We start from the raw sequence: 25,083 nt of genomic DNA on the forward strand, positions 1-25,083 counted from the left end.
TTGGACTAACTTCAATTTATTTAAGACCTTGGAGTTGAGGAAAACATATTGTGATACACGTTACGTTACATATGTTCCCACTTGTGTCAGTAGTGCCGACTTCTGAAGATCATCTTGATGACGAGCTCTTTGCGACTATGATGTTTGCTTATTGTTAAAGTTCACATTGATAATAACAATTAACAAGCATAGCATTCTACACGCGTCCCTGTCAGCTGTGCCATCTGTGGAGCTAAAGACTGTTTTCAATGTTTTCAAGGGGTACGGTGTATGCCGATCTGTTGCTGCTGCTGTGAATCTCTCAAAGTAGTTGCACTGATCATAATATGTTGCGATTCGACTGCTGTGTGTTGTGTTAAAAGTGGTGACAGGTGGATCCACATGAAGTCAATAACAATGCAAAAAGTAGCAGCAACGAAAGCACAAAACTACAAGAAAACGACAACTCCAGACACCCATCGACTTCTTCATGACAACAATGAAGTTCAACATGAAACACTGGCAGGGCTCCGTCATATCTGACCAATACTGTAACATGCGAGGGGGAAACACTGACATACCAACAGAAAGCAAAAACAACAACTCACAAATGATACAATTGAAAACTTTAAAAAAGGACACAATCGGAACATGGAAGTCGATTGGGGTTAACTCTTTCCCATTTGTCAACTGGCAACGTTACCATTTGTCTTTGACCTTTTCTCAATCCTTGTGCGTATAGCGGCTGAGCAGGTGAACTTTCCTCATGACCAAACAAGTAAAGAACTGCATACCGTATCTATGTACATCCCAGCATACTTCTCTCCTTGCATTTTGTCATATACATTTAGCGTATGAAGCGAAAGTAACTATATTTTGTTGGACAATAACTGTGTGAAAGCAATGTACAATCAATCTGATACACTTTAGTCCTGTGAATACTCTCCATGTGCTAAGGAATTATCACCACTAGGTGGCAATGTCATCCCAGTTTCCTGGGATGAGCATTCGGTGGTCCTGCCCCTTCTGGAATGGTTTTGTTCAAGTCATCAGAGGAGACGGAACCTTCACGAGAGACGGATGTTGCTGTCGTTTCATTCCTGTTTTGCCTTCGGTTTTGGGATGAATTCAAGATACATATTGTGTCCGTTTGGAGGTTTCAATCTTCTGTGGAATTAGGACTCGAGTGCTGTAATCCAAGCTGGGAGGATGGGAGCAGCAGGACAAAGGCGAGGACTCTGTCTCTGCGTCATATTGGTTTGTTTGGAGCAGGTTGCAGCACAGATCAAATATTCCATCGCGGAGGAAGTCAAAGTGGGAACCGTGGTGGGAAACGTGGCCAGGGATCTGGGACTGGACGTGGGCTCGTTGGCGGAGAGACGTTTTCGCATTGTTTCAGGCTCAGAGGGGGCTCAGTTTGAGGTAAATGCAAACAATGGCGTTCTCTTTGTGCGGAAAAGCGTCGACCGAGAGGAGCTCTGTGAGGGCGTCTCGCCGTGTTTAGTGAGGCTGAAATTAGTCGCAGAGAATCCCATGGAAATACATCACGTGGGCGTAGAAATTTTAGATATTAATGACAATTCGCCCACTTTTCAAGAGGTAGAGAAGATTTTTGAAATCTCAGAGTCTACGCCTATTGGAAAACACTTCCAATTACCAATCGCACATGATCCAGATGGTGTTGTCAATACGGTGCGTGCGTACAAATTAAACACAAATGAATATTTTAATTTACAAATTCGAGAGATAGGAGATGACAAGATACCCTTTTTAGTCATACAAAAGTCTTTAGACCGAGAAAAACACGCTGAGCACAGACTTGTTCTCACTGCATTTGACGGTGGAAATCCACCAAGATCTGGAAGTCTTAATGTCACCGTTATCGTGCTTGACGCTAATGATAACCACCCGACATTTAAACAAGAGTTGCATTCCATCACTTTGTCGGAAAATGTCAAATTGGGCACAAGCGTTATCAAGGTGGAAGCAACTGACCCGGACGAAGGATTAAACGGCGAAGTTGAATATTATTTTGGTGGAGAACTTGACTCTGAAATCTATGAAATGTTCAGTTTGGATAAAAACACGGGTGAAATAAGAGTAAAAGGTCAAATTGATTTTGAGAAGGTTGACGTTTACAAATTAGACGTCCATGCTACCGATAAAGGACACCCTCCTACGACAACCGATTGCAGGGTGATCATTAAAATCGTTGACGAAAACGACAACCAGCCCGAAATCGACGTGACATCTTTGTCAAAAACCGTAGCGGAAGATTCCAAACCTGGGACTGTCGTTTCTCTTATAAGCGTCACAGACAAAGACGTCGGACTGAACGGCAAAGTCATATGTAGTCTTTCACAAAATGTCCCATTCGAACTAAAACCTTCCTTTCAGGATAACATGTACTCGTTGGTTCTGAAAGACAGACTGGATCGAGAATTAGTGTCGGATTATGACATCACAATCACAGCGACAGACTGCGGTCAACCTCCTCTGTCCACTTTTCAAATTCTGCACGTGGACGTGTCAGACGTTAACGATAATATTCCAACATTCTCGCACGATCCAATCCAACTTTATTTGCCGGAAAATAACGTGCCGGGGAACTCCATCTTTTCCGTCACCGCATTCGATAAAGACCTGAATGAAAACGCAGCGCTGACGTATCACATTAAGAGAGGACAAGGAAGTCAAGTGGACATGTCAACATTTTTAAGCATCAACCCTGAGAACGGCGACATATCGGCGCTGAAGAGTTTTGACTTTGAGACGCTGAAAAGCTTCCAGTTCCAGGTGTCGGCCACCGACGGCGGAAGTCCTCCGCTGAGCGGCAACGTGACAGTGAAGGTGTTCATTCTGGATCAGAACGACAACGCTCCGGTCATCCTGTATCCGCTCAGCTCCAACGGTTCCGCCCGAGGCGCGAGGAGATTCCCCGCAATGCCAAAGCGGGAGACTCGGTGACTAAAGTCCGAGCCTACGACGCCGATACGGGATATAACGGCTGGTTACTGTTTTCGCTGCGGCCGCTCGGCGAGCGCGCTCTCTTTTCTTTGGACCGCTATACGGGCCAGATCAGAACACTTCGCCCGTTCACGGAGACGGACGAGGCCGAGCATCGACTGCTCGTACTGGTCAAAGACAACGGCGACGTTTCGCTCTCGGCGACGGCTACCGTGACCGTCAAACTGGCGGAGCCCAAAGAGGCTTTCGCGGCTTCCGACCACGCGGGAAGCGCGGCCGAAACGGACGAACGCGAAGACCGGGTGACTTTTTATCTGGCACTGACTTTGGGCTCGGTCTCGCTGCTTTTGGTCATCAGCGTGGTGGTGCTGATCGCCATGCGCTGCTCCAAATCCTCAGAGTACACTTCCAAATATCTACAAGACGCTCATTACGACGGCACGCTGTGTCACAGCATCCAGTACAGATCGGGAGACAAACGCTACATGTTAGTTGGACCCAGAATGAGTGTTGCTTCCGCCGGCGCCCCGGGCAGCCACGCCGGCACGCTGGTTCTGCCCGACGCCAGACGCGCGGCCGCCGGGGAGGTAAGACAGAAAAAAAACTGTTTTACTATCGTTTCTGATGTTTCTTGTATGTTTTCGGCAGAGCTTCACGTAAACACTGGCCAATTAGCCAAATGCCGGTGAATTTCAGCAGTGGCTAGTAAGATTGCTAGCCACTAGCCACTTTGGCAGGTGTCGTTTGATGTGAACTACGGCATGTGTCGTGCAGGCGACCTAGACGCATTGTGGTTTTGATGATGATATTCTTCATTTCAAAGGGCAATGACATGCATTACCCACTAGACTGCACAAGTGAGGGACAACGAGGCAGGTCATTAATCACAAAAGGAAACTCATGGTGCTTGATAAACCAGCAGTTAGTGAACAATATTAAACTAAACAGGGCGGGGGAAACACACATAAGGTCCTAAACTAATGCTAGGGAATAATTCACATCTAACATCAACAATAAAGTCAATCAATAAGTCAACTGTTGACACAAAGCTGCTCAGCATGCTGGGAATTCCAGCGTCATCTTCCTCGACAATATATTTAAGTCTAGTTTTCTCAATCTGCATCCGACACAATAAACCAGGCCTATTTTACGAGTGGCCCATTTAAAATTAAATTTCATATGGCCCAACAGACTTTACTATTTTTATATGATGTAACGTGTGTGTAGTTGGAGTGCTCAACAAAATCATGGCGATACAAAAACTCATATGATGACAGGTTTTTCCAAGTGGACTTGCTGTAAATCGTTGCTTGCACATGTGCACAAAAGATCTACTGGCTCGCACCAAACAAGATGAGACTACATCGCTATTCACTACAAACTTTGAGAAACAAGACAGGCATCGAAATGTCTTCCTTTCTGATATGACTGGTGGTTCTTGTCCCGTTAAAAATGTGTGTAGTCCTAGCTTGGTTGTGCAAAGGGGATAAATACATTTAAAAGGGTTGACAATCTACTTTCTTCAATCTATTTCACTCGCTGAGTGGCTAGGAACTCTGGGAAACCACTCGCCACAGTGGCCGGTGAGCAAAAAAGTTCATGTCAAGCCCTGTGTACAACCCAATGACTTGGGTGCACAGGCGGAATTTGATCCACGTTAAACTTTTGTCTGTTGAGAACAACCATGTTGACATCTTAACATTAGCGGAGAATTTCTGTTGTCTTGGACGAACTTCAATTTATTTAAGACCTTGTAGTTGAGGAAAACATATTGTGATACACGTTACGTTACATATGTTCCCACTTGTGTCAGGAGTGCCGACTTCTGAAGATCATCTTGATGACGAGCTCTTTGCGACTATGATGTTTGCTTATTGTTAAAGTTCACATTGATAATAACAATTAACAAGCATTTTATTCTACACTCGTCCCTGTCAGCTGTGCCATCTGTGGAGCTAAAGACTTTTTTCAATGTTTTCAAGAGGTACGGTGTATGCCGATCTGTTGCAGCTGCTTTCAATCTCTCAAAGTAGTTGCACTGATCATAATACGTTGCGATTGGACTGCTGTGTGATGTGTTAAAAGTGGTGACAGGTGGATCCACATGAAGTCAATAACAATGCAAAAAGTAGCAGCAACGAAAGCACAAAACTACAAGAAAACGACAACTCCAGACACCCATCGACTTCTTCATGACAACAATGAAGTTCAACATTAAACACTGCCAGGGCTCCGTCATATCTGACCAATACTGTAACATGCGAGGGGAAAACACGAGGCAAAACCCTGGAGGAACAGCACAGGGCTGACATACCAACAGAAAGGAAAAACAACTCACAAATGATACAATTGAAAACTTTAAAAAAGGACACAATCGGAACATGGAAGTCGATTGGGGTTAACTCTTTCCCATTTGTCAACTGGCAACGTTACCATTTGTCTTTGACCTTTTCTCAATCCTTGTGCGTATAGCGGCTGAGCAGGTGAACTTTCCTCATGACCAAACAAGGAAAGAACTGCATAGCGTATCTATGTACATCCCAGCATACTTCTCTCCTTGCATTTTGTCATATACATTTAGCGTATGAAGCGAAAGTAACTATATTTTATTGGACAATAACTGTGTGAAAGCAATGTACACTCAATCTGATACACATTTTTGAGTCCTGTTAATACTCTCCATGTGCTAAGGAATTATCACCACTAGGTGGCAATGTCATCCCAGTTTCCTGGGATGAGCATTCGGTGGTCCTGCCCCTTCTGGAATGGTTTTGTTCAAGTCATCAGAGGAGACGGAACCTTCACGAGAGACGGATGTTGCTGTCGTTTCATTCCTGTTTTGCCTTAGGTTTTGGGATGAATTCAAGATCCATATTGTGTCCGTTTGGAGGTTTCAATCTTCTGTGGAATTAGGACTCGAGTGCTGTAATCCAAGCTGGGAGGATGGGAGCAGCAGGACAAAGGCGAGGACTCTGTCTCTGTGTCATATTGGTTTGTTTGGAGCAGGTTGCAGCACAGATCAAATATTCCATCGCGGAGGAAGTCAAAGTGGGAACCGTGGTGGGAAACGTGGCCAGGGATCTGGGACTGGACGTGGGCTCGTTGGCGGAGAGACGTTTTCGCATTGTTTCAGGCTCAGAGGGGGCTCAGTTTGAGGTAAATGCAAACAATGGCGTTCTCTTTGTGCGGAAAAGCGTCGACCGAGAGGAGCTCTGTGAGGGCGTCTCGCCGTGTTTAGTGAGGCTGAAATTAGTCGCAGAGAATCCCATGGAAATACATCACGTGGGTGTCGAAATTTTGGATATTAATGACAATTCGCCCACTTTTCAAGAGGTAGAGAAGATTTTTGAAATCCCAGAGACCACTCTGCTTGGAAAACGCTTCCAATTACCAATCGCACATGATCCAGATGGTGTTGTCAATACGGTGCGTGCGTACAAATTAAACACAAATGAATATTTCAATATACAAATTCGAGAGCGAGGCGATGATAAGATACCTTTTTTAATTTTACAAAAGTCTCTGGACCGAGAAAAACATGCTGAGCACAGACTTGTTCTCACTGCAGTTGACGGTGGTAATCCACCAAGATCTGGAAGTCTTAATGTCACCGTTATCGTGCTTGACTCTAATGATAATGCTCCACAATTTATGCAAGAAGTATATTCCGTAACTTTATCTGAAAATGTCAAATTGGGCACAAGGGTTATCAAGGTGGAAGCAACTGACCCGGACGAAGGTTTAAACGGCGAAGTTGAATATTATTTTGGTGGAGAACTTGATTCTGAAATCTATGAAATGTTCAGTTTGGATAAAAACACGGGTGAAATAAGAGTCAAAGGTCAAATTGATTTTGAGAAGGTTGACGTTTACAAATTAGACGTCCATGCTACAGACAAAGGACAACCTCCTTCGACAACCGATTGCAGGGTGATCATTAAAATCGTTGACGAAAATGACAACCGGCCCGAAATCGACGTGACATCTTTGTCAAAAACCGTAGCGGAAGATTCCAAACCTGGGACTGTCGTTTCTCTTATAAGCATCACAGACAAAGACGTCGGACTGAACGGCAAAGTCATATGTAGTCTTTCACAAAATGTCCCATTCGAACTAAAACCTTCCTTTCAGGATAACATGTACTCGTTGGTTCTGAAAGACAGACTGGATCGAGAATTAGTGTCGGATTATGACATCACAATCACAGCGACAGACTGCGGTCAACCTCCTCTGTCCACTTTTCAAATTCTGCACGTGGACGTGTCAGACGTTAACGATAATATTCCAACATTCTCGCACGATCCAATCCAACTTTATTTGCCGGAAAATAACGTGCCGGGGAACTCCATCTTTTCCGTCACCGCATTCGATAAAGACCTGAATGAAAACGCAGCGCTGACGTATCACATTAAGAGAGGACAAGGAAGTCAAGTGGACATGTCAACATTTTTAAGCATCAACCCTGAGAACGGCGACATATCGGCGCTGAAGAGTTTTGACTTTGAGACGCTGAAAAGCTTCCAGTTCCAGGTGTCGGCCACCGACGGCGGAAGTCCTCCGCTGAGCGGCAACGTGACAGTGAAGGTGTTCATTCTGGATCGGAACGACAACGCTCCGGTCATCCTGTATCCGCTCAGCTCCAACGGTTCCGCCCGAGGCGCGGAGGAGATTCCCCGCAATGCCAAAGCGGGAGACTCGGTGACTAAAGTCCGAGCCTACGACGCCGATACGGGATATAACGGCTGGTTACTGTTTTCGCTGCGGCCGCTCGGCGAGCGCGCTCTCTTTTCTTTGGACCGCTATACGGGCCAGATCAGAACACTTCGCCCGTTCACCGAGACGGACGAGGCCGAGCATCGACTGCTCGTACTGGTCAAAGACAACGGCGACGTTTCGCTCTCGGCGACGGCTACCGTGACCGTCAAACTGGCGGAGCCCAAAGAGGCTTTCGCGGCTTCCGACCACGCGGGAAGCGCGGCCGAGGAGGATGAGAGCGAGTACCGGGTGACTTTTTATCTGGCGCTGACTTTGGGCTCGGTTTCTCTGCTTTTGGTCATCGCCGTGGTGGTGCTGATCGCCATGCGCTGCTCCAAATCCGCAGAGTACACTTCCAAATATCTACAAGACGCTCATTATGACGGCACGCTGTGTCACAGCATCCAGTACAGATCGGGAGACAAACGCTACATGTTAGTTGGACCCAGAATGAGTGTTGCTTCCACCGTCGCCCCGGGCAGCCACGCCGGCACGCTGGTTCTGCCCGACGCCAGACGCGCGGCCGCAGGGGAGGTAAGACAGAAAAAAACTGTTTTACTATCTTCTCTGATGTTTCTTGTATGTTATCGGCAGAGCTTCACGTAAACACTGGCCAATTAGCCAAATGCCGGTGAATTTCAGCAGTGGCTAGTAAGATTGCTAGCCACTAGCCACTTTGGCAGGTGTAGTTTGATGTGAACTACGGCATGTGTCGTGCAGGCGACCTTGAGACATTGTGGTTTTGATGATGATATTCTTCATTTCAAAGGGCAATGACATGCATTACCCACTAGACTGCACATCCTACCTGTGGGGCAGAGCCATTAATCACATTCCACATAACACCCTCAATTTCAAGTTTCAGCCTCATCACTCGATCTGATACTCTTTTCACCTCCAAGACATTCTTAGCCAACTCTTCTTTTAAAATAACCCCGACTCCATTTCTCTTCCCATCTACACCATGGTCAAATAATTTCAACCCTGCCCCTAAACTTCTAGCCTTACTGCCTTTCCACCTGGTCTCCTGGACACACAATATATCAACTTTCTCCAAATCATCATGTCAACCATGCTGCATTACACGGCTGAAATACCCACAGAAAGCAAAAACAGCAACTCACAAATGATACAATTGAAAACTTAAAAAAAAGGACACAATCGGAACATGGAAGTCGATTGGGGTTAACTCTTTCCCATTTGTCAACTGGCAACGTTACCATTTGTCTTTGACCTTTTCTCAATCCTTGTGCGTATAGCGGCTGAGCAGGTGAACTTTCCTCATGACCAAACAAGTAAAGAACTGCATAGCGTATCTATGTACATCCCAGCATACTTCTCTCCTTGCATTTTGTCATATACATTGAGCATATGAAGAGAAAGTAACTTTATTTTGTTGGACAATAAATGTCTGAAAGCAATGTACAATCAATCTGATACACTTTAGTCCTGTTAATACTCTCCATGTGCTAAGGAATTATCACCACTAGGTGGCAATGTCATCCCAGTATACAGAGATGAGCATTCGGTGGTCCTGCCCCTTCTGGAATGGTTTTGTTCTAGTCATCAGAGGAGACGGAACCTTCACGAGAGACGGATGTTGCTGTCGTTTCATTCCTGTTTTGCCTTAGGTTTTGGGATGAATTCAAGATACATATTTTGTCCGTTTGGAGGTTTCAATCTTCTGTGGAATTAGGACTCGAGTGCTGTAATCCAAGCTGGGAGGATGGGAGCAGCAGGACAAAGGCGAGGACTCTGTCTCTGCGTCATATTGGTTTGTTTGGAGCAGGTTGCAGCACAGATCAAATATTCCATCGCGGAGGAAGTCAAAGTGGGAACCGTGGTGGGAAACGTGGCCAGGGATCTGGGACTGGACGTGGGCTCGTTGGCGGAGAGACGTTTTCGCATTGTTTCGGGCTCAGAGGGGGCTCAGTTTGAGGTAAATGCAAACAATGGCGTTCTCTTTGTGCGGAAAAGCGTCGACCGAGAGGAGCTCTGTGAGGGCGTCTCGCCGTGTTTAGTGAGGCTGAAATTAGTCGCAGAGAATCCCATGGAAATACATCACGTGGGTGTAGAAATTTTGGATATAAATGACAATTCGCCCACTTTTCAAGAGGTAGAGAAGATTTTTGAAATCTCAGAGTCTACGCCTATTGGAAAACACTTCCAATTACCAATCGCACATGATCCAGACGTTGTCGTAAATACGGTGCGTGCGTACAAATTAAACACAAATGAATATTTCAATATACAAATTCGAGAGCGAGGCGATGATAAGATACCTTTTTTAATTTTACAAAAGTCTATGGACCGAGAAAAACACGCTGAGCACAGACTTGTTCTCACTGCAGTTGACGGTGGAAATCCACCAAGATCTGGAAGTCTTAATGTCACCGTTATCGTGCTTGACGCTAATGATAATGCTCCACAATTTATCCAAGAAGTATATTCCGTAACTTTATCTGAAAATGTCAAATTGGGCACAAGCGTTATCAAGGTGGAAGCAACTGACCCGGACGAAGGTTTAAACGGCGAAGTTGAATATTACTTTGGTGGAGAACTTGAATCAAAACTCTATGAAATGTTTAGTTTGGATAAAAACACGGGTGAAATAAGAGTAAAAGGTCAAATTGATTTTGAGAAGGTTGACGTTTACAAATTAGACGTCCATGCTACCGATAAAGGACACCCTCCAATGAGCTCCGATTGCAGGGTGATCATTAAAATCGTTGACGAAAACGACAACCAGCCCAAAATCGACGTAACATCTTTGTCAAAAACCGTAGCGGAAGATTCCAAACCTGGGACTGTCGTTTCTCTTATAAGCATCACAGACAAAGACGTCGGACTGAACGGCAAAGTCATATGTAGTCTTTCACAAAATGTTCCATTCGAACTAAAACCTTCCTTTCAGGATAACATGTACTCGTTGGTTCTGAAAGACAGACTGGATCGAGAATTAGTGTCGGATTATGACATCACAATCACAGCGACAGACTGCGGTCAACCTCCTCTGTCCACTTTTCAAATTCTGCACGTGGACGTGTCAGACGTTAACGATAATATTCCAACATTCTCGCACGATCCAATCCAACTTTATTTGCCGGAAAATAACGTGCCGGGGAACTCCATCTTTTCCGTCACCGCATTCGATAAAGACCTGAATGAAAACGCAGCGCTGACGTATCACATTAAGAGAGGACAAGGAAGTCAAGTGGACATGTCAACATTTTTAAGCATCAACCCTGAGAACGGCGACATATCGGCGCTGAAGAGTTTTGACTTTGAGACGCTGAAAAGCTTCCAGTTCCAGGTGTCGGCCACCGACGGCGGAAGTCCTCCGCTGAGCGGCAACGTGACGGTCAAGGTGTTCATTCTGGATCGGAACGACAACGCTCCGGTCATCCTGTATCCGCTCAGCTCCAACGGTTCCGCCCGAGGCGCGGAGGAGATTCCCCGCAATGCCAAAGCGGGAGACTCGGTGACTAAAGTCCGAGCCTACGACGCCGATACGGGATATAACGGCTGGTTGCTGTTTTCGCTGCGGCCGCTCGGCGAGCGCGCTCTCTTTTCTCTGGACCGCTATACGGGCCAGATCAGAACACTTCGCCCGTTCACGGAGACGGACGAGGCCGAGCATCGACTGCTCGTACTGGTCAAAGACAACGGCGACGTTTCGCTCTCGGCGACGGCTACCGTGACCGTCAAACTGGCGGAGCCCAAAGAGGCTTTCGCGGCTTCCGACCACGCGGGAAGCGCGGCCGAAGAGGACGAGCGCGAGGACCGGGTGACTTTTTATCTGGCGCTGACTTTGGGCTCGGTTTCTCTGCTTTTGGTCATCAGCGTGGTGGTGCTGATCGCCATGCGCTGCTCCAAATCCGCAGAGTACACTTCCAAATATCTCCAAGACGCTCATTATGACGGCACGCTGTGTCACAGCATCCAGTACAGATCGGGAGACAAACGCTACATGTTAGTTGGACCCAGAATGAGTGTTGCTTCCTCCGTCGCCCCGGGCAGCCACGCCAACACGCTGGTTCTGCCCGACGCCAGACTCGCGGCCGCAGGGGAGGTAAGACAGAAAAAAAACTGTTTTTCTATCTTCTCTGATGTTTCTTGTATGTTATCGGCAGAGCTTCACGTAAGCACTGCCCAATGAGCCAAATGCCGGTGAATTTCAGCAGTGGCTAGTAAGATTGCTAGCCACTTTGGCAGGTGTAGTTTGATGTGAACTACGGCATGTGTCGTGCAGGCGACCTAGACGCATTGTGGTTTTGATGATGATATTCTTCATTTCAAAGGGCAATGACTTGCATTACCCACTAGACTGCACAAGTGAGGGACAACGAGGCAGGTCATTAATCACAAAAGGAAACTCATGGTGCTTGGTAAACCAGCAGTTAGTGAACAATATTAAACTAAACAGGGCAGGGGAAACACACATAAGGTCCTAAACTAATGTTAGGGAATAATTCACATCTAACATCAACATTAAAGTCAATCAATAAGTCATCTATTGAAAAAGCTGCTCAGCATGCTGGGAATTCCAGCGTCATCTTCCTCGACAATATATTTAAGTCTAGTTTTCTCAATCTGCATCCGACAATATAAACCAGGCCTATTTTACGAGTGGACCATTTTAAATTAAATTTCATATGGCCCGCCAGACTTTATTATTTTTATATGATGTAATGTGTGTGTAGTTGCAGTGCTCAATAAAATCATGGCGATACAAAAACTCATATGATGACAGGTTTTTCCAAGTGGACTTGCTCTAAATCATTGCTTGCACATGTGCACAAAAGATCTACTGGCTCGCACCAAACAAGATGAGACTACATCGCTATTCACTACAAACTTTGAGAAACAAGACAGGCATCGAAAATGTCTTCCTTTCTGATATGACTGGTGGTCTTGTCCCGTTAAAAATGTGTGTAGTCCTAGCTTGGTTGTGCAAAGGGAATAAATACATTTAAAAGGGTTGACCATCTACTTTCTTCAATCTACTTCACTTGCTGAGTGGCTAGGAACTCTGGGAAACCACTCGCCACAGTGGCCGCTGAGCAAAAAAGTTTATGTCAAGCCTTGTGTACAACCCAATGACTTGGGTGCACAGGCGGAATTTGATCCACGTTAAACTTTTGTCTGTTGAGAACAACCATGTTGACATCTTAACATTCGGGGAGAATTTTCGTTGCCTTGGACTAACTTCAGTTTATTTAAGACCTTGTAGTTGAGGAAAACATATTGTGATACACGTTACGTTACATATGTTCCCACTTGTGTCAGTAGTGCCGACTTCTGAAGATCATCTTGATGACGAGCTCTTTGCGACTATGATGTTTGCTTATTGTTAAAGTTCACATTGATAATAACAATTTAAAAGCATAGCATTCTACACTAGTCAATGTTTTCAAGAGGTACGGTGTCTGCCGATCTGTTGCAGCTGCTGTCAATCTCTCAAAGTAGTTGCACTGATCATAATATGTTGCGATTGGACTGCTGTGAGATGTGTTAAAAGTGGTGACAGGTGGATCCACATGAAGTCAATAACAATGCAAAAAGTAGCAGTAACGAAAGCACAAAACGACAATTCCAGACACCCATCGACTTCTTCATGACAACAATGAAGTTCAACATTAAACACTGCAAGGGCTCCTTCATATCTGACCAATACTGTAACATGCGAGGGGAAAACACGAGGCAAAACACTGGAGGAACAGCACAGGGCTGACATACCAACTTCTTCTTTTCCTTTTGGCTTGTCCCGTTAGGGGTCGCCACAGCGCGTCATCCTTTTCCATGTAAGCCTATCTCCTGCATCCTCCTCTCGAACACCAACTGCCCTCATGTCTTCCCTCACGACATCCATCAACCTTCTCTTTGGTCTTCCTCTAGCTCTCTTGCCTGGCAGCTCCAGCTTCATCATCCTTCTACCAATGTACTCACTATTTCTCCTCTGGACGTGTCCAAACCATCCAAGTCTGCTCTCTCTAACTTGGTCTCCAAAACATCGAACCTTGGCTGTCCATCTGATGAGTTCATTTCTAATTTTATCCAACCTGGTCACTCCGAGAGCGAACCTCAACATCTTCATTTCCACCACCTCCAGCTCTGCTTCCTGTCGTCTTGTCAGTGTCACTGTCTCTAAACCGTCCATCATGGCTGGCCTCATAACTGTTTTATAAACTTTGCCCTTCATCCGAGCAGAGACTCTTCTGTCACATAACACAGGTGACACCTTCCTCCACCCTTGCTATCTCTTCTACCTGTAGCCTCACTCTTCCCCCACCACCCCTCTCATTCATGCACATAAATTCTGTCTTACTTCGGCTCATCTTCATTCCTCTTCTTGCCAGTGCATGCCTCCATCTTTCTAACTGTTCCTCCAGCTGCTCTCTGCTTTCAATGCAGATCACAATGTCATCTGCAAACATCATGGTCCACAGGGATTCTCGTCTAACCTCAACTTTCAGCCTATCCATCACCACTGCAAACAGGAAGGGGCTCAGGGCACCTTAAATTCGTCTGTCACACCGACAGCACACCTCAGCACACCTCACCGCTGTTCTGCTGCCCTCATACATGTCCTGTAATATTCTAACATACTTCTCTGCCACTCCAGACTTCCGCATGCAGTACCACAGTTCCTCTCTGGGTACTCTGTCATAGGCTTTCTCTAGATCTACAAAGACCCAATATAGCTCCTTCTGACCTTCTGTACTTTCCCATCAACATCCTCAAGGCAGATGATGCATCTGTGGTACTCTTTCTAGGCATGAAACCATGCTGTTGCTGGCAAATACTCACTTCTGTCCTGAGTCTGGCCTCCACTACTCTTTCCCATAACTTCCTTGTGTGGCTCATCAACTTTATTCCTCTATAGTTCCGACAGCTCTGCACATCACCTTTGTTCTTAAAAATGGGCACCAGTACATTTTTCCTCCATTCCTCAGGCATCTTCTCACGAACTAGAATTCTATTGAACAAGCTGGTCAAAAACTCCACAGCCACCTCGCCTCGATGCTTCCAAAACTCCACAGGAATGTCATCAGAACCAACTGCCTTTCCATTTTTCATCCTCTTTAATGCCTTTCTAACTTCCCCCTTACTAATCATTGCCACTTCCTGGTCCACCACACATGCCTCTTCTACTCTCCCTTCTCTCTCATTTTCCTCATTCGTCAACTCCTCGAAGTATTCTTTTCTTCTAGCTAGCACACTGCTGGCACCAGTCAACATATTTCCATCTCTATCCTTAATCACGCGAACCTGCTGCACATCCTTCCCATCTCTATCCCTCTGTCTGGCCAGCCTGTATAGATCCTTTTCTCCTTCTTTAGTGTCCAACCTGCCATACATGTCATCATATGCCTCTTGTTTGGGCTTTGCAACCTCAACCTTTGCCCTATGTTGCATCTCACTGTATTCCTTTCGCCTCTCCTCGGTCCTCTCAGTGTCCCACTTCTTCTGAGCTAACCTTTTTCTTTGTATGATTTCCGGTACTGTGGGGTTCCACCACCAAGTCTCCTTCTCTCCTTTCCTGCCAGAATATACAACAAGTACTCTCCTGCCTGCCTCTCTGATCACCTTGGCTGCAGTGGTCCAGTCTTCTGAGAGCTCCTCCCGTCCATCGAGAGCCTGTCTCACCTCTTCCCGAAAAGCTGCACAACACTCGTCCTGTCTCAACTTCCACCACATGGTTCTCCTCTCTGCCTTTGCCTTCCTAATCTTCTTCCCCACCACCAGAGTCATCTCACACACCACCATCCTATGCTGTCTAGCCACACTCTCCCCTACCACTACCTTACAGTTGGTAACCTCCTTCAGAAGATGTAATCCACCTGTGTGCTTCTCCCTCCGCTCTTGTAGGTCACCCTATGTTTGTGCCTCTTCTGGAAAAAAGTGTTCACTACAGCCATTTGCATCCTTGTTGCAAAGTCTACCACCATCTGTCCCTCCAAGTTCCTTTCCTGGATGCCGCACTTACCCATCACTTCTTCATCACCCCTATTAGCTTCACCAACATGTCCATTACAATCTGCACCAATTACGACACTCTCTCTCTGTCTGGGATGCTCAGAACTACTTTGTCTAGCTCCTTCCAGAATTTCTCTTTCACCTCTAGGTCACATCCTACCTATAGGGCATAGCCACTAATCACATTCCACATAACAACCTCAATTTCAAGTTTCAGCCTCATCACTATATCTGATACTCTTTTCACCTCCAAGACATTCTTAGCCAACTCTTCTTTTAAAATAACCCCGACTCCATTTCTCTTCCCATCTCCACCATGGTAAAATAATTTCAACCCTGCCCCTAAACTTACAGCCTTACTGCCTTTCCACCTGGTCTCCTGGACACACAATATATCAACCTTTCTCCAAATCATCATGTCAACCATGCTGCATTACAGGGCTGAAATACCCACAGAAAGCAAAAACAGCAACTCACAAATGATACATTTAGCGTATGAAGTGAAAGTAACTATATTTTGTTGGACAATAACTGTGTGAAAGCAATGTACACTCAATCTGATACACATTTTTGAGTCCTGTTAATACTCTCCATGTGCTAAGGAATTATCACCACTAGGTGGCAATGTCATCCCAGTTTCCTGGGATGAGCATTCGGTGGTCCTGCCCCTTCTGGAATGGTTTTGTTCAAGTCATCAGAGGAGACGGAACCTTCACGAGAGACGGATGTTGCTGTCGTTTCGTTCCTGTTTTGCCTTCGGTTTTGGGATGAATTCAAGATACATATTGTGTCCGTTTGGAGGTTTCAATCTTCTGTGGAATTAGGACTCGAGTGCTGTAATCCAAGCTGGGAAGATGGGAGCAGCAGGACAAAGGCAAGGACTCTGTCTCTGCGTCATATTGGTTTGTTTGGAGCAGGTTGCAGCACAGATCAAATATTCCATCGCGGAGGAAGTCAAAGTGGGAACCGTGGTGGGAAACGTGGCCAGGGATCTGGGACTGGACGTGGGCTCGTTGGCGGAGAGACGTTTTCGCATTGTTTCAGGCTCAGAGGGGGCTCAGTTTGAGGTAAATGCAAACAATGGCGTTCTCTTTGTGCGGAAAAGCGTCGACCGAGAGGAGCTCTGTGAGGGCGTCTCGCCGTGTTTAGTGAGGCTGAAATTAGTCGCAGACAATCCCATGGAAATACATCACGTGGGTGTAGAAATTTTGGATATTAATGACAATTCGCCCACTTTTCAAGAGGAAGAGAAGATTTTAGAAATGTATGAGTCTACGCCTGCTGGAAAACACTTCCAATTACCAATCGCACATGATCCAGATGTTATTGTTAATACAGTACGTGTGTATAAATTAAACACAAACGAAAATTTTAACATTCAAATAAGAGAAAGAGGAGATGACAAGATACCCTTTTTAGTCATACAAAAGTCTCTAGACCGAGAAAAAAACTCTGAGCACAGACTTGTTCTGACTGCAGTTGACGGTGGAAATCCACCAAGATCTGGAAGTCTTAATGTCACCGTTATCGTGCTTGACTCTAATGATAACCTTCCAATATTTACACAAGAAGTATATTCCGTAACTTTATCTGAAAATGTCAAATTGGGCACAAGCGTTATCAAGGTGGAAGCAACTGACCCGGACGAAGGATTAAACGGCGAAGTTGAATATTATTTTGGTGGAGAACTTGAATCGAAACTCTATGAAATGTTTAGTTTGGATAAAAACACGGGTGAAATAAGAGTAAAAGGTCTAATTGATTTTGAGAAGGTTGACGTTTACAAATTAGACGTCCATGCTACCGATAAAGGACACCCTCCAATGAGCACCGATTGCAGGGTGATCATTAAAATCGTTGACGAAAACGACAACCAGCCCGAAATCGACGTGACATCTTTGTCAAAAACCGTAGCGGAAGATTCCAAACCTGGGACTGTCGTTTCTCTTATAAGCATCACAGACAAAGACGTCGGACTGAACGGCAAAGTCATATGTAGTCTTTCACAAAATGTTCCATTCGAACTAAAACCTTCCTTTCAGGATAACATGTACTCGTTGGTTCTGAAAGACAGACTGGATCGAGAATTAGTGTCGGATTATGACATCACAATCACAGCGACAGACTGCGGTCAACCTCCTCTGTCCACTTTTCAAATTCTGCACGTGGACGTGTCAGACGTTAACGATAATATTCCAACATTCTCCCACGATCCAATCCAACTTTATTTGCCGGAAAATAACGTGCCAGGGAACTCCATTTTTTCTGTCACCGCATTCGATAAAGACCTGAATGAAAACGCAGCGCTGACGTATCACATTAAGAGAGGACAAGGAAGTCAAGTGGACATGTCAACATTTTTAAGCATCAACCCTGAGAACGGCGACATATCGGCGCTGAAGAGTTTTGACTTTGAGACGCTGAAAAGCTTCCAGTTCCAGGTGTCGGCCACCGACGGCGGAAGTCCTCCGCTGAGCGGCAACGTGACAGTGAAGGTGTTCATTCTGGATCAGAACGACAACGCTCCGGTCATCCTGTATCCGCTCAGCTCCAACGGTTCCGCACAAGGTGCGGAGGAGATTCCCCGCAATGCCAAAGCGGGAGACTCGGTGACTAAAGTCCGAGCCTACGACGCCGATACGGGATATAACGGCTGGTTACTGTTTTCGCTGCGGCCGCTCGGCGAGCGCGCTCTCTTTTCTTTGGACCGCTATACGGGCCAGATCAGAACACTTCGCCCGTTCACGGAGACGGACGAGGCTGAGCATCGACTGCTCGTACTGGTCAAAGACAACGGCGACGTTTCGCTCTCTGCGACGGCTACCGTGACCGTCAAACTGGCGGAGCCCAAAGAGGCTTTCGCGGCTTCCGACCACGCGGGAAGCGCGGCCGAAGAGGACGAGCGTGAGGACCGGGTGACTTTTTATCTGGCGCTGACTTTGGGCTCGGTCTCGCTCCTTTTGGTCATCAGCGTGGTGGTGCTGATCGCCATGCGCTGCTCCAAATCCGCAGAGTACACGTCCAAATATCTCCAAGACGCTCATTACGACGGCACGCTGTGTCACAGCATCCAGTACAGATCGGGAGACAAACGCTACATGTTAGTCGGACCCAGAATGAGTGTTGCTTCCGCCGGCGCCCCGGGCAGCCACGCCGGCACGCTGGTTCTGCCCGACGCCAGACGCGCGGCCGCAGGGGAGGTAAGACAGAAAAAAAACTGTTTTACTATCGTTTCTGATGTTTCTTGTATGTTATCGGCAGAGCTTCACGTAAACACTGGCCAATTAGCCAAATGCCGGTCAATTTCAAGATTGTCTCTTGCACGAGCCACTTTGGCAGGTGTAGTTTGATGTGAACTGTGGCATGTGTCATGGAGGCAACCTAGAGGCATTGTGGTTTTGATGATGATATTCTTCATTTCAAAGGGCAATGACATGCATTACCCACTAGACTGCACAAGTGAGGGACAACGAGGCAGGTCATTAATCACAAAAGGAAACTCATGGTGCTTGATAAACCAGCAGTTAGTGAACAATATTAAACTAAACAGGTCGGGGGAAACACACATAAGGTCCTAAACTAATGTTAGGGAATAATTCACATCTAACATCAACTTTAAAGTCAATCAATAAGTCAAGTATTGACACAAAGCTGCTCAGCATGCTGGGAACTCCAGCGTCATCTTCCTCAACAATACAATATATTTAAGTCTAGTTTTCTCAATCTGCAGCCGACAATATAAACCAGGCCTATTTTACGAGTGGACCATTTAAAATTAAATTTCATATGGCCCGCCAGACTTTACTATTTTGATTTGATGTAACGTGTGTGTGTGTTTGCAGTGCTCAATAAAATTATGGGGATACAAAAACTCATATGATGACAGGTTTTTCCAAGTGGACTTGCTGTAAATCGTTGCTTGCACATGTACACAAAAGATCTACTGGCTCGCACCAAACAAGATGAGACTACATCGCAATTCACTACAAACTTTGAGAAGCAAGACATGCATCAAAATGTCTTCCTTTCTGATATGACTGGTGGTCTTGTCCCGTTAAAAATGTGTGTAGTCCTTGCTTGGTTGTGCAAAGGGGATAAATACATTTAAAAGGGTTGACAATTTACTTTCTTCAATGTATTTCACTTGCTGAGTGGCAAAGAACTCTGGGAAACCACTCGCCACAGTGGCCGGTGAGCAAAAAAGTTCATGTCAAGCCCTGTGTACAACCCAATGACTTGGGTGCACAGGCGGAATTTGATCCACGTTAAACTTTTGTCTGTTGAGAACAACCATGTTGACATCTTAACATTAATGGAGAATTTTTGTTGTCTTGGACAATCTATCTATCCATCCATCCATCCATCCATTTTCTACCGCTTATCCGGGTCGGGTCGCGGGGGCAGTAGCTTTAGCAGGGACGCCCAGACTTCCCTCTCCCCAGCCACTTTATCCAGCTCTTCCAGGGGGATCCCGAGGGGTTCCTAGGCCAGCCGAAGGACGTAGTGTCCTGGGTTGTCTCCGGGGTCTCCTCCCGGTGGCACGTGCCCAGAACACCTGACTGGGGAGGCGTCCGGGAGGCATCCGGATCAGATGCGCCAGCCACCTCATCTGGCTCCTCTCGATGTGGAGGAGCAGCAACTCTACTCTGAAGATCCTCCCGGATGACCAAGCACCCTATCTCTAAGGGAGAGCCCGGACACCCTGCGGAGGAAACTCATTTCGGCCGCTTGTGTCCGGGATCTCGTTCTTTCGGTCACGACCCACAGCTCGTGACCATAGGTGAGGGTAGGAACGTAGATCGACAGGTAAATCGAGAGCGACGCCTTTCGGCTTAGCTCCTTCTTTACCACAATGGACCGATACAAAGTCTGCATCACTGCAGACGCCGCACCGATCCGCCTGTCGATCTCCCGTTCCATTCTTCCCTCACTCGTGAACAAGACCCCAAGATACTTGAACTCTTCCACTTGGGGCAGGATCTCATCCCCGACCCGGAGAGGGCACACCACCCTTTTCCGACTGAGGACCACGGTCTCAGATTTGGAGGTGCTGATTCTCATCCCAGCCGCTTCACACTCGGCTGCGAACTGCTCCAGTGAGAGTTGGAGATCGCGGCTTGATGAAGCCAACAGAACAACATCATCTGCAAAAAGCAGAGATGCCATACTGAGGCCACCCAAACGGACCACCTCTACGCCTCGGCTGCGCCTAGAAATTCTGTCCATTAAAGTTCGGAACAGAATCGGTGAGAAAGGGCAGCCTTGGCGGAGTCCAACCATCACCGGGAACGAGTCCGACTTACTACCAGATATGCGGACCAAACTCAGACTCCGGTCGTACAAGGACCGAACAGCCCGTATCAGGGGGTTCGGTACCCCATACTCCCGAAGCACCCTCCACAGGACTCCCTGAGGGACATGGTCGAACGCCTTCTCCAAGTCCACAAAACACATGTTGACTGGTTGGGCGAACTCCCACGCACCCTCGAGGACCCTGCCGAGGGTGTAGAGCTGGTCCACTGTTCCACGGCCAGGACAAAAACCACTCTGCTCCTTCTGAATCTGAGAGTCGACTTCCCGACGGACCCTCATCTCCAGCACCCCTAAATAGATCTTACCAGGGAGGCTGATGAGTGTGATCCCCCTGTAGTTGGAACACACCCTCCGGTCCCCCTTCTTAAGAAGGGGGACCACTAACCCAGTCTGCCAATCCAGAAGCACTGTTCCCCATTGTCCACGCGATGTGGCAGAGGCGTGTCAACCGGGACAGGCCCACAACATCCAGAGCCTTTAGGAACTCCGTGCGAATCTCATCCAGCCCCGGGGCCTTGCCTCCGAGGAGCTTTTGACCACAACCCCAGAGATAGGAGAGCTCGCCTCAGAGAACCCAGACTCTGCTTCCTCATGGGAAGGCGTGTCGTGTCTTGGACTAACTTCAATTTATATAAGACCTTGTAGTTGAGGAAAACATTATGATACACGTTTCGTTACATATGTTCCCACTTGTGTCAGTAGTGCCGACTTCTGAAGATCATCTTGATGACGAGCTCTTTGCGACTATGATGTTTGCTTATTGTTAAAGTTCACCTTGATAATAACAATTAACAAGCATAGCATTCTACACTCATCCCTGTCAGCTGTGCCATCTGTGGAGTTAAAGACTTTTTTCAATGTTTTCAAGAGGTACGGTGTATGCCGATCTGTTGCTGCTGCTGTCAATCTCTCAAAGTAGTTGCACTGATCATAATATGTTGCGATTGGACTGCTGTGTGTTGTGTTAAAAGTGGTGACAGGTGGATCCACATGAAGTCAATAACAATGCAAAATGTAGCAGCAGCAAAAGCACAAAACTACAACTCCAGACACCCATCGACTTCTTCATGACAACAATGAAGTTCAACATTTAAACACTGCCAGGGCTCCGTCATATCTGACCAACACTGTAACATGCGAGGGGGAAACACTGACATACCAACAGAAAGCAAAAACAACAACTCACAAATGATACAATTGAAAACTTTAAAAAAGGACACAATCGGAACATGGAAGTCGATTGGGGTTAACTCTTTCCCATTTGTCAACTGGCAACGTTACCATTTGTCTTTGACCTTTTCTCAATCCTTGTGCGTATAGCGGCTGAGCAGGTGAACTTTCCTCATGACCAAACAAGGAAAGAACTGCAAACCGTATCTATGTACATCCCAGCATACTTCTCTCCTTGCATTTTGTCATATACATTTAGCGTATGAAGCGAAAGTAACTATATTTTGTTGGACAATAACTGTGTGAAAGCAATGTACAATCAATCTGATACACATTTTTTAGTCCTGTTAATACTCTCCATGTGCTAAGGAATTATCACCACTAGGTGGCAATGTCATCCCAGTTTCCTGGGATGAGCATTCGGTGGTCCTGCCCCTTCTGGAATGGTTTTGTTCAAGTCATCAGAGGAGACGGAACCTTCACGAGAGACGGATGTGGCTGTCGTTTCGTTCCTGTTTTGCCTTCGGTTTTGGGATGAATTCAAGATCCATATTGTGTCCGTTTGGAGGTTTCAATCTTCTGTGGAATTAGGACTCGAGTGCTCTAATCCAAGCGGGGAGGATGGGAGCAGCAGGACAAAGGCGAGGACTCTGTCTCTGCGTCATATTGGTTTGTTTGGAGCAGGTTGCAGCACAGATCAAATATTCCATCGCGGAGGAAGTCAAAGTGGGAACCGTGGTGGGAAACGTGGCCAGGGATCTGGGACTGGACGTGGGCTCGTTGGCGGAGAGACGTTTTCGCATTGTTTCAGGATCAGACGGGGCTCAGTTTGAGGTAAATGCAAACAATGGCGTTCTCTTTGTGCGGAAAAGCGTCGACCGAGAGGAGCTCTGTGAGGGCGTCTCGCCGTGTTTAGTGAGGCTGAAATTAGTCGCAGAGAATCCCATGGAAATACATCACGTGGGTGTAGAAATTTTGGATATTAATGACAATTCACCCACTTTTCAAGAGGTAGAGAATATTTTTGAAATTTCAGAGTCCACTCTGCCTGGAAAACGCTTCCAATTACCAATCGCACATGATCCAGATGGTGTTGTCAATACGGTGCGTGCATACAAATTAAACCCAAACGAATATTTTAATTTACAAATTCGAGAGATGGGAGATGACAAGATACCCTTTTTAGTCATACAAAAGTCTTTAGACCGAGAAAAACACGCTGAGCACAGACTTGTTCTCACTGCAGTTGACGGTGGAAATCCACCAAGATCTGGAAGTCTTAATGTCACCGTTATCGTGCTTGACGCTAATGATAACCACCCGACATTTAAACAAGAGTTGCATTCCATCACTTTGTCTGAAAATGTCAAATTGGGCACAAGCGTTATCAAGGTGGAAGCAACTGACCCGGACGAAGGATTAAACGGGGAAGTTGAATATTATTTTCGTGGAGAACTTGACTCTGAAATCTATGAAATGTTTAGTTTGGATAAAAACACGGGTGAAATAAGAGTCAAAGGTCAAATTGATTTTGAGAAGGTTGACGTTTACAAATTAGACGTCCATGCTACAGACAAAGGACAACCTCCTTTGACAACCGATTGCAGGGTGATCATTAAAATCGTTGACGAAAATGACAACCGGCCCGAAATCGACGTGACATCTTTGTCAAAAACCGTAGCGGAAGATTCCAAGCCTGGGACTGTCGTTTCTCTTATAAGCGTCACAGACAAAGACGTCGGACTGAACGGCAAAGTCATATGTAGTCTTTCACAAAATGTCCCATTCGAACTAAAACCTTCCTTTCAGGATAACATGTACTCGTTGGTTCTGAAAGACAGACTGGATCGAGAATTAGTGTCGGATTATGACATCACAATCACAGCGACAGACTGCGGTCAACCTCCTCTGTCCACTTTTCAAATTCTGCACGTGGACGTGTCAGACGTTAACGATAATATTCCAACATTCTCGCACGATCCAATCCAACTTTATTTGCCGGAAAATAACGTGCCGGGGAACTCCATCTTTTCCGTCACCGCATTCGATAAAGACCTGAATGAAAACGCAGCGCTGACGTATCACATTAAGAGAGGACAAGGAAGTCAAGTGGACATGTCAACATTTTTAAGCATCAACCCTGAGAACGGCGACATATCGGCGCTGAAGAGTTTTGACTTTGAGACGCTGAAAAGCTTCCAGTTCCAGGTGTCGGCCACCGACGGCGGAAGTCCTCCGCTGAGCGGCAACGTGACAGTGAAGGTGTTCATTCTGGATCGGAACGACAACGCTCCGGTCATCCTGTATCCGCTCAGCTCCAACGGTTCCGCCCGAGGCGCGGAGGAGATTCCCCGCAATGCCAAAGCGGGAGACTCGGTGACTAAAGTCCGAGCCTACGACGCCGATACGGGATATAACGCCTGGTTACTGTTTTCGCTGCGACCGCTCGGCGAGCGCGCTCTCTTTTCTTTGGACCGCTATACGGGCCAGATCAGAACACTTCGCCCGTTCACCGAGACGGACGAGGCCGAGCATCGACTGCTCGTATTGGTCAAAGACAACGGCGACGTTTCGCTCTCGGCGACGGCTACCCTGACCGTCAAACTGGCGGAGCCCAAAGAGGCTTTGGCGGCTTCCGACCACGCGGGAAGCGCGGCCGAAGAGGACGAGCGCGAGGACCGGGTGACTTTTTATCTGGCGCTGACTTTGGGCTCGGTCTCGCTGCTTTTGGTCATCGCCGTGGTGGTGCTGATCGCCATGCGCTGCTCCAAACCCGCAGAGTACACGTCCAAATATCTCCAAGACGCTCATTACGACGGCACGCTGTGTCACAGCATCCAGTACAGATCGGGAGACAAACGCTACATGTTAGTCGGACCCAGAATGAGTGTTGCTTCCGCCGGCGCCCCGGGCAGCCAC

At 46.7% G+C, this 25,083-nt stretch overlaps 3 protein-coding genes across 17 annotated transcripts in view; all 3 read left to right on the forward strand.

Moving 5' to 3' along the window:
• The window catches only part of LOC133484589 (protocadherin alpha-C2-like), a 285,315-nt gene that overhangs the window by 40,709 nt on the left and 219,523 nt on the right, over positions 1 to 25,083 (forward strand). Inside the window, exon 1 of one of the 15 annotated variants that reach the window (XM_061787436.1) lies at positions 3,540 to 8,235. The exons of 8 other annotated variants lie outside the window; for them this stretch is intronic. In XM_061787436.1, coding sequence (XP_061643420.1) covers positions 5,890 to 8,235 — 2,346 coding nt within the window. In that variant the 5' untranslated portion in view covers positions 3,540 to 5,889. Of the gene's footprint in view, positions 1 to 3,539; positions 8,236 to 9,259; positions 11,774 to 15,175; positions 18,882 to 25,083 lie in introns of those variants that run through there. 6 more of the 15 variants (XM_061787426.1, XM_061787434.1, XM_061787423.1 and 3 more) reach the window with 6 other exon arrangements.
• LOC133484602 (protocadherin gamma-A11-like) lies at positions 43 to 3,088 on the forward strand. The gene has a single exon (XM_061787451.1). It carries the CDS (start codon positions 1,189 to 1,191, stop codon positions 2,944 to 2,946), a length of 1,758 nt encoding a protein of 585 aa, XP_061643435.1. The 5' UTR covers positions 43 to 1,188; the 3' UTR covers positions 2,947 to 3,088.
• The window catches only part of LOC133485187 (protocadherin alpha-8-like), a 2,598-nt gene continuing 300 nt past the window's right edge, over positions 22,786 to 25,083 (forward strand). Inside the window, exon 1 of the mRNA XM_061788601.1 lies at positions 22,786 to 25,075. Within this exon, the coding sequence (XP_061644585.1) occupies positions 22,786 to 25,075 (2,290 nt within the window). The remainder of the gene's footprint in view (positions 25,076 to 25,083) is intronic.

The sequence above is a fragment of the Phyllopteryx taeniolatus genome, chromosome 10, assembly GCF_024500385.1.
Source record: "Phyllopteryx taeniolatus isolate TA_2022b chromosome 10, UOR_Ptae_1.2, whole genome shotgun sequence".
Classification (NCBI taxonomy): domain Eukaryota; kingdom Metazoa; phylum Chordata; class Actinopteri; order Syngnathiformes; family Syngnathidae; genus Phyllopteryx; species Phyllopteryx taeniolatus.